The 10,483-nt window shown below is 41.6% G+C and overlaps 1 protein-coding gene across 1 annotated transcript; it reads right to left on the bottom strand.

Moving 5' to 3' along the window:
- Nucleotides 1-1,726: 1,726 nt before the first annotated feature.
- On the bottom strand, nucleotides 1,727-2,503 carry LOC107143147 (proline-rich protein 23B-like). Its single transcript, XM_015486754.1, has one exon. The coding sequence runs from the start codon at nucleotides 2,501-2,503 to the stop codon at nucleotides 1,727-1,729; it is 777 nt and encodes a 258-aa protein (XP_015342240.1).
- Between the last annotated feature and the right edge of the window lie 7,980 nt (nucleotides 2,504-10,483).

The raw sequence follows: 10,483 nt of genomic DNA, 5'->3' as shown, positions 1-10,483 counted from the left end.
CCTAGAATCTTGTTGACTTTAGCTTTATTCAGTAGTAGTTTATTTGGTTTTAAAACTTGACAAAATTATGGACATTTTAACATTAGGAGTGGTGTGCATAAAAACCAAACCAAACCAACCAAGCAAACAAAAGGCATCCCCTCCCCCCACAAAAAAGAAAAAGAACCCAGAGTGAGATTACAGTCTTATAAAATTACATGGAAGAGCAGAACTGCAAAAATACATAGTCATTAAAAATTCTATCAGTATAAATCACCACAGGAATTTATTTAAAAAGACACTACAAACTTATGTATACAGGGAAAAAAATTGTTAATACTTAACATTTAAGACCTAAAATGACCCTGCAGTCACTTTCTTCTTTCACTCCTCTCTTCTTAAGTCTTCACAAGGGCATCCAATTTGTTAAATCCTTGAAGTCCCAACCCTGGTCTCATGTGTTCTCTTGTCAAGTTTTTGTGAGTCTCCAATAACCTGAAGGTTCCATGTTAACTATTATATACTTGAAAAAATAATTAATTTAAAAAATCAATTCATTTAAATCCAACATTTAAAATAATTTGACAAAGTCTCTGTAGTCACTTAGCCAAAATCCAAACAGAAATCCAACATTTTTTCTTGATCAGAAAGATTGAAAACTAACTTCTTCAATAGGATAAGGGCTACAGACCAATCATGTACAGTAAAGATAATACTTTATAGGGAAATTTATAAATGTCAACATAAAACATAAGACTGGAATGCCCCTATCAGACATACTGTTCACCCTGGATATAAATTAATATCCAATACAAAAGATTAAGGAAAAATAAGATATAAAGCTTGTGAAAACAGTCTCTTATTTAGAGATATTGTTGTTCTTCTCAATCATCCTAGACAATCTACTGTTAAATCATTAGTGAAATTAAGTAATCTTGTTAGATACCAGATCAACCAAAAATAAATTATTTCTATACACTATTAACAATATACAACATAAATTGGAATCTTATAACTATAAAAATGCAGAATGTTAGAATTATGAACTTTTTCGGAACAGTAGAATTATATTAAAAATACATAAGAGAAATAAATGGAAAAAAACTGGTTCTTTGGGAAAGAAACAAAGCACAACAGAGTTAAATTATTTGCTAACCTAATCATTAAAAAGAAAAAAAAAAATGAGCGTGCATGATCATCTTTCCCAGTTCTGTGTCTGGTTTTGTAAAGAACAAACATTTGTCTAAGTACAACTTTCTAGAGTCCTCAAAGTGGGTGGGGGCCTCCTCAAGGAAAAGATCTTGGTGAGAAGGTAGCTGAGGACCCAACCCAGTTAAACAAAAAAAATTTACTAATGAATTTGGGAGAAAAGGGATGCAGCTTTCGGTGCTGCCTCAAGAATGGATTCCTAGAGAAAAGTGCTAAAAGCTGAGTTTTGAAGCAAAACTAGCCGAGGTGGAACGAATTGTTGATGACTTCTTTATGGCAAAGGACCCAAGTAGCAATCTTTGGATCCGAAAGTACACTGTATTTCAAGAAGAACATTTCTTTTTTGGCCAAGGTGATCTTTCTTCTGGACTTTCTAGTCGGCCATTGATCCACAATTCTGCAGTGCTGCCTACATTAAAAAAAAAAAAAAAAAATCTGTCCGTTATCTAACCTTGTAGGCTGTGCAGGGTACACCCAAAGACTTGGGAAGACCCTCACCTGGACCCCAGTAAGGTGGCGAAGGATCCTGGAAATCAGTTCATTCCTGGAACAGGCGTCTGCAGGCTTTGCTCCGAGGACCTGGAGAACGCTCCGGAAGTGCCTGGGGACTTGAACTTGGACTTGGAGAGGGAGGTAGAGGTTGCAGCGGTGAGCTGGGGAAAGGCCTCAGAAGGTGGAAATCCAGGTCTAAGACGGGGCGAGGCGAGCTTCTTCCCAAATTAAGGGTGGGGGCCAGAGGAAACAGCCTGGATACTCTTCCAGTGGAAGGGAGGAGCCCAGCAGCTGAGCCGGCTGGAGGGTCCATCCAAGACTCCAGGGATTCAGGATCTGCGTCTTCCTCATAGGCCTCTTCTTGGCTGGCGATCTCTGGGACAGACTCGCAGAAAAATCCCTGCTCTACAACCACGTCCTCCCCGGGGGCGCTCAGAAAGGCGCCCAGTTCCGGGTCATCAGGAGAGTCTCCCTGGCCTCCTGGGCGTTGGTCAGTGGGGCCCACGAGGCCCTCAGGGATCAGGATGAGGGTGTGTCCTTGGAGAGATACTTGCAGAACCGAGGTTGGCGCGGGCTCTAGTACCAGGTCGACGTCGTCCATGGGTACCTGTAAGGCGCAGCCCGCGGCCAGAACCACCACGGAGGTGAGCGCCGTGGCGTCTGCTGCTCCTGCGGAGTCTTGCAGGGTGGGTGCCACCGGGGGCTCTGCGGGGTCTGCAGGGTCGTCTAATCGGCGGCGCTTGGCAGGGCCGGGTCCTGCAGGCTGTGGTCCCCACCAGGGCGCAGAGCAGGCACTGGGGCTGCGTGGCCGCATGCCCATCATGTCGACGGCGCTGTGGTGGATGCTCCCGTTTCAGGGCAAAATGAGTGCGGGGCGCGGGCGGCGCGGTCCTGCGCGCGGTGACAGACAGGCCCGGGGGATAGGTGAGGTGGGCTGAGCTTTTGGATGGGCCGTAGTCCTGGCTTCTGTGGATCTGCGCCCGCTGCTGGGCTCCGCCTAGCACCTTGGAACCTTAGGCCTTCTTTACACAGACCCGGATGCGCCCTAGACGGCCAATTGTATTGCAAGCAACGCAGCGCAAGCCAAGTCGCAGAGTGTCACGCTAAGCTCCGCCCCTACGGAGCTCCGCCCCAGATGGGGGGCGTCTGCTGGCCAATAGCTTTGGCTGTGATTGGTGGGTCTCTGTGGGGAAATACCTCTATGGGCCCTTAGGGGGCAGAGCAAAAGAGTTGTTCTAGGTCTCGGCTTCCGGTGTCCAGTTCTCGGCTTTCCTCGCGTTTACCTCAGATGCCCAGTGAAGACCTATTAGGGTTCAAGTCTCGCGAGTGGAATGCCAAATCAGCACCCCCAGGTGTAAGCTCCGCCTCCACTCAGGCCCCACCCCGGAAGTGCCCTCGTGCTACCCTAGGCCCAATAGTGGTGCGAGTGTTTGGGGTGGTCGCCCCTAGGGCTCTATTAGCCTCAGTTGTAAATGACCAGTCTCACCTTTCTGGGGTGTTAGGAGGAAAGTGAAGCTAGCGTCATTCTGATGATGCGGCTTCTGCATTTTCTGTTTATGGTGGGAGAGTCAGTGCTGTAGTAATTATTATGCTACCACCAGCTGAAGTGGAGTTTGTCTACGGTGACCGCATTACATATCCGAGGTGCATCTGTTTTTAGTCCAATTTACAGATATGGAAAATGTCATCTGGAAGGATGAATAATTTGTCCAGGAGCCGGGAATTACAGAGTTGGGTCTGGCATTTCAAGCCCCACTGAAGATGATAGGCATCAGGGTTTTTTAATCTGAGTGTCAGCTTAGTGGCACATCTGCATCTGCATGGTGTGTTGAGGTGGCAAAAATGAAGGTGTGGCTCGGTTCCTCATCTAGTGTTAACAGGAGAAGACACTCCAACACTGATTTAGGAATAGGCAATATTTCTAAACCATTGTAGAGGACATCAGCATTTCCTCCCATCCCTGTCCCTTAACCATGTGATTCCTTACTTTCTATGTAACGTTATAATTTCTCATTCCAGAATATTTTGTGCATTTAAAAGCAAATTACAGGGCTGAGGTAGATGACTTGCCTAGCATGTGTGAGGCACTCAGTTGATCCTCAACACCACATAAAAACAAATAAATAAAGGTTAAATTCTTTAAAAAAAGCAAATTACATGCATATTTTACCTGCCCTTTAAACAGGATCTCCCTTTATAGGGCTGTATGGTGTGCCTTTATATGATCTTTAAATTTAAATCAGGTCTCTCTTAATGGACATTTAAGCTTGTATTTTGTCATTCTAATGGCATAGGAATCCCCTCACAGGCTCATGAAAAAATACAGATTATGGGCTGTGGCTGTGGCTCAGTGGCAGAGCGCTTGTCTAGCATGTGTGAGGCACTGGGTTCTATCCTCAGCACCACATAAAAACAAAATAAAGGTATTGTGTCCACCTACAACTAAAAAAATACATATTAAAAAATACAGATTATTTGCTTCATCCCAGAGCCACTGAATCTGAATGCTTGGAGACAGGATCTAGGAATTCCCTGTAAGCACCTTCCCAAGATCCTGTTTTAAGTGGAAGTTCAACATTGCTGATCTTGTTTTCGCTGAGCAGTTGAGGTGTCAGGTGGAGGGTGATTTATGGAGTGATGGTGGCCCTGTTTCTTCCTTTTAATGTTGTGGATGGGATTCAAATGTTTGGGTTGCCTTCAGAATTTTTCTGGGCACAACTGGCCTGCAGTAATGGATCCTCTCCTCTGGCGGAATTTCATGTGTTCTTGATTGAGAGCTGGAAATTTTCCCCTGTGTTGATGGGAGACATGGGCTGGGGCAGGACTTGGGTTGAGGTACTTGAAAGGAAAGTGAGAAAGTGAGAGGGGAGCAATCGAGAAATGAAGGACTGAGACCACGAAAAGGTTTATTTGTCAAAGGTGACAATTAAAGGCCATCTCTCTGTAGAGAGGAGAGAGGCGCCTAAAATATTCAGGTGTTCAGCTTTTATGGGCAGGGGTTTGGAGTTGTTGTGCAGTGGCACCTCGAGGCTCTCCAGAGTCAAGGGGTCGTCCTTCTGGGATTGACTTAGGGTTACTGTACCATGGGGTAGGTCACTAACAGGGGATGAGGGAAGTTCGGTAGGAGGAAGTGCAGGAAAGCGAAATTTATAAGATGGCGGTTAACATTTAAGATGGCTGCTCAATGTTAAATCAATACCTCCTATTACTAGGATTTTGAAGGCCTTGCTCAGAGCCTGGGGTCTCTGCATGCTCCTCCTTCAGGAGAGCTTGGGTGCTGAGTGCTGGGCTTCTGGGCAGAGGACAGGAGTGGCAGTGAAGCTTGAAGGAAACAACCTGCTTTGGCCCTGGAGAGACCTGTCTGTGATCGTCTGTGCCATGCAGAAGAGAGGGAGCAGGAGCAGATGGGGAACATAAGGTAGGTGGGCACACAGGGAGGGGCTCAGAACACCTGGCTAGGCTTGCAGCTCTGAGTGGATGGCATCTGCCCCTGGCTAGTGCCAACTTGAGTCTGCTGCATGCTTGGTCTGAGTGTGCTCACCTGCAACCTCATCAGTCCTTGACCCTGTGATTTATTCCAGCTTTACTCAGAATCCTCTGTGAGCTCTCTTTCCAAGGAAACGTGTTCCTGCTCCAAGGCAGAAACACTTAGAAGCACCCTGGAACACACACACCTGGATTCCTCTCCTGGTCTGCTGCTTTCCTGTGGAGTAATTGTGGGCAAGTCACTTCACTTCTTTTAAGCCTTAGTTTTCTTACGTGTAAAATGGAGAGAATGCCTTCTACTGGGCAGGGCGGTTGTGAGAGAGTATGCACAGTTTCTGGAACATAGTAAGTACTTACCAAATGTAGCTATTTACTATTTATTATGCTTATAATCACTTGACAGTGTCAGTTTGTTCCCCAACCACATATAGCAGGTTCTCAGAGAATGATAAAGAAATCATCATCCTAAAAAGAGATCAGACCTGTAAGGAAGTACTCTCCAGGTGTTTTCATGGCACAATGTCTGCATGGTGCAGGAATGGCTGGGCTGGCTTCCACTCAGATAGTCTTTCATCCTGCTTGATTTTTCTTTCTTTTTAAAACAGCCCAGACAAAGGCTGTGGGGTGGACTATCATGCCTGCTCTCTGGGCTGTCTTGGTATCAGTCAATACTACCCAGCTAGGCACCATGAAATGCATGAGCTTCTGTGTGGACTCATTTGGAAAAAATGACTTCAGACTTCAGGGTCTGGACAGGCAATCTGGTGGCCACAGGTGAGTCCCACTGGGAGAAGAAAGTGTAAGGACCTTGGGTACAGGATCTTGGGTACAAGGTGGACATTATTGAATGGTGCTCAAGAGTTTCCTGAGGAGCCTTGTTTGAGCACTGGGAATCCTTGTGGCTACATATGAGATGCCAATGGCTTGGGACTCCTATAGTGCTCTTGGCATTGGTTGAAATGAAGACTCTTCTATTACCCTTTTAATACACAAGGAAGTGGGTAAAATATTTCTATTTATTTTTTTCACCCAAGGAGTAACATCTAAGAATGACTAGTGGTACACCTGTTTTCAAAAAACAACCAGTGTAGAACAGGTCAGTCTCTCAACTGCCCACCCAACTGCTCACCTAAGGTTGATGTGTGGTAAGATCCTATCCTCTGTATTTACAAACATAATATGAGGTTTTCCTTTTCTTTCTGTAATGGCAACATGTTGTATGTATTTTTCTGCCATATGTTAGAGCTACCTGCTGTTTGCTATTATTTGCAAACACCAAATATTAACAAGTACATTATCTCTTCTCTCTTTTATTTGAGAGATGATTTTCAACATGCTATGTTGGTTTCTCTATCTCGTTTGAAAGTTTTGTGTAAGTACAAGAAAAAGGCAGCTTTGAAAACCCCTTGTACAGCAACTTCTTTGCCCTTAAAAAAATGAAAACTATGGCTTGCTCTCTCTTTGCTTATCTCACAATAATTCTGGTAATTGTGGTATAATATGCTGTGTTGTTCTTACTTCCGGAAAACAACTGAGGGAGGAATGCTTTGTATTACTGATGCTGTTACAAAGATTAGCTGTGATGATGGCAAAGACATTGAAGTAGTTATTTGGTTATCTGTCCTTTAAAGACTGAGGCTGAAGCTAAATAGCAGATTTTTGCGAAATGCTTAGACAAAAGTCAAACTACAGCACTTTTCTATTACATCTGAAAGCTATTGATTTCTGTATATTGGTTTTGTATTCAGATGTCTTACAGAATCCTGACCCCTGCCCAGTTTTCTAGGTTTTAGAATCATATGGTCTGCAATGGTGATGTTTCCCCTCTTTTTGAAGTTTTACACCTGTAAGGTCTTGCTCTAGTTTATTCTGTTGACTGGCACCTCCAGTACAAGTTAAATAATGGTGGGAAAGTGGTGATTTTTTGTCACCTCAGGCTTTGTTGAGAATGCCGCTCGTGTTTGCCCATTAAGATGGTGCTCCCATTGTTCAGGAATAACATGTTTAAAAAGTGTCAGTCTGTTTTATTGATTTTTAAAATTTTAAATTCTTTATTTTGAATTAATTCCCAACTCACAGAAACTTTGCAAGAATAGTACAAAGTTGTCCCACTTATCCTTTGTCAACTTTCAACCCTTTGCCACATTTGCTTTATCATTCTTTATCTCTCAGAAAGATAGTACAGTATCTACTTACTGACCTACTTACCTATCCACCTACCTACCTACCTATTTATCATCAATTTCTCTCTCTACTTGCTGGGCCATTTGAGAGGAAGTTATATATATCAGGTCCCTTTATCCCATGACATTTCAGTGCATATTTCCTAGGAATAAGAATATTTGCTTATATATCTTTAGTTTAGTTATAAAATTAAAAGAAATTTAACATTGACACCATACTTTAATCTAGCCCATTTTCCAATTATACCATTAAAGCCCTTAAAATAGCTCTTCTTCCCCACCCCTCCCCAAGCAAGACAGAGCAATGTTGTGTCTTGTTTTCAGATGTCTGTCTCTAGTCACCTTTTATCTGGAACAGTTTCTTAGACCATTGTATTTTCATGTCATTAATATTATGAAAGATATAGGTAGGTATTTTATAGAATAATTTGGCATTCTTTGATGTTTTATGGTAAGGTTAAAGCTACATTTTGGGGCTTGAATACTAAAAAATGATCTTGTGTTCTTCTTTGAAGGCACATCATATCCATTTGTTCCTGATTGGTGACATGAGTTTTATTTTTAACTTAATGGTTATTTGTAAATTAATGGAGTTGTGCAACTATCACTACAATGAAGTTTTAGAACATTTTCATTACTTCAAAAAGTTCTTTCATGCCTCTTTGCATTTCATCCCTGCTCAAGACCCAGACCTAGGCACTTACTGCCTCTCTTTACAAATTTGCCTCTTACTAGATATTTCATATCAGTGCAGTTATAGAATATGTAACTTCCATTGTTGTGTTCCACACGACAAAAACACTCAGGGTCACTCCAGGGGAACTGGGCTGCACGAAATAATCACACAAGAGACAGAGATACCTGTTTCTTTGGGTCCTGTGATAGCTCCTCTGACCTTAAGGGTCCGCTGAAACAGCGAGAGAGCATGTACTGAACCCTTTTATTGAAGAGATGCCATTCAAATGAGGCAAGGGGTCAGGTTTCAGGGGGTTGAGTCTAGCTTGGTGATGACTACTGTCAGCAGGTTGACTGTCATCTAGGAAGGCCACACCCAAAGGCAGAGCAAGAGAAGGGGACACACAAAGGGAGTTTCCATGGAACATTCTATCCCAAACAGGGCAAAGGGATAATATCACAAAGGAACAGGTAAGTGTGGTCAACTCCTTGGGTGACACAACTACATCTGAAGACACACCCTCAACTTCCTGGACTAGGACAACGTCCAGGCCACTATGTAGTAATTGGTCAAAGCCTCTAGCACCAGGATGGAAGGCGTGAATCATTCAGAGTGGCTCCCCACACTCCATGTTTGCTTCTTTCCATTTTTGAGGTTTACTTTGGTTGCAGCAGTTGTTAACCATGTTGTATCATGTTGTATGAGTATTTTGTTCATTTTAATTTATGACTAGTATCTAATTGCATGGTCATACCACATTTTGTTTAGTAAGCAGTTGATGGACATTTGGAGTATTCCCAATTTTTTTCTGAATAAGGCTGTTACTAATGTTCATGTACATGCCTTTATGTAGACATATGTTTTCATGCCTTTTGGACCGAATCCAAGGAGTAGAATTTCTGGGTCAAATAGCAAGTTTATGCTTCACTTAAAGAAAAATCTCTGCTAAATAAAATTTAAAAGCTTTTGCATAACTGGCTAGGTGTGGTGGTAAAAAATCTGTGATCCTGGTGACTTAGGAGACTGAGGCAGGAGGATTGCAAGTCTGAGGCCAGCTTGGGCAAATCCCCAGTACTGAAAAAGGAAAAGAAAAAGAAAAGAAAAAAGAAGCTTCTGCCCAGAAAAAATAACAACAGAGTGAGCAAAAATCTGACAAAATCTTTTCCAGAAACTCTTCCAACAGAGGATTAATATCTAGAATATAAAAATAACTCAAAAAATGTAACACCAAAAACCCAGATAACTCATTCAATAAATGGGCAGGTGAACTGAACAGACCCTTCTCGAAAGAAGTACATATGGCCAACAATTATATGAAAAAATGTTCAACATCTTTACCCATCAGGTAAATGCAATCCAAAACTACATTGAGATTACATCTCATCCCAGTCAGAATGGCAATCTGACTGGCATCAAGAACACAAATAACAATAAATGCTGGTGAGGATGTGGTGGGGCAGGAGGTTGTATACACTGCTGATGGGAATAAATTGGTTACAGCCACTATGGACATCAGATGGAGGTTCCTCAAATACTAAAAATAGATCTACCATATTATCCAGCTATACTGCTCCTTGACATTTATCTGAAAAAATTAAAGTCAGCATACTTCAGAGATAACTGCAGACCCATGTTTGTCTCAGGATAATTCACAATAAATAGCCAAGTTTAAGGAATCAACTTAGATGTCTATTGACAGATGAATGGATAAAGAAAAAGTGATATATATATGTATATATATGTGTTTATATATATATATAACTATATATAGTTTATATATGTAGTTATATATATAAAGTTTATATATATAAGAAGTTTTATATATATAAACTATATTTTATATATATATATATATATATATATATATATATATATATATAGTTTTATTCAGCCATGAAAAAGAACAAAATTATATCATTTGCAGAAAAATGGATGGAATTGGAGAGTATCACATGAAGTGAAATAAATCAGATTCAGAAAGACAAGTATCATATGTTTTTCCTCATATGTGGAAGCTAGAGCAATAAAAAGAAAAAAAAAAGATGTCATGAGTAGAAGATAGATCATTGGTATAGAGAAAAGGGATCAGGAGAGGGAGAATGGAAGGATAATGGGAAGTACGGGGGAGTGAAATTGATTGTATATGCATACATGAATGTGTCACAATGAAACCAATTATTCTGTATGATTAATATGCACCAATGGGGGGAAAACACAAAAACTCTGCCAAATGTTTTTTCAAAATGATTGTGCCATTTTATATTTCCACCAGCAATGCATGAGAGTTTTCAGTCTGTCTACATTATCATCAACACTTGTACTGTCTGTCTTTTTATTACAGCCATTCTATAAGGGCATAATATAGAATGGTATGGGTATGTTATGGCTTTGATTTCTCAAATGACTAATGATGTTGAACATCTCATGAGCTTATTAGCCATGCTAATATTCTATGATG

The sequence above is a fragment of the Marmota marmota genome, unplaced genomic scaffold, assembly GCF_001458135.2.
Source record: "Marmota marmota marmota unplaced genomic scaffold, marMar, whole genome shotgun sequence".
Taxonomy (NCBI): Eukaryota; Metazoa; Chordata; class Mammalia; order Rodentia; family Sciuridae; genus Marmota; species Marmota marmota.
Note: the sequence above shows the minus strand (reverse complement) of the source record. Positions and strands in the feature narration are given on the sequence as shown.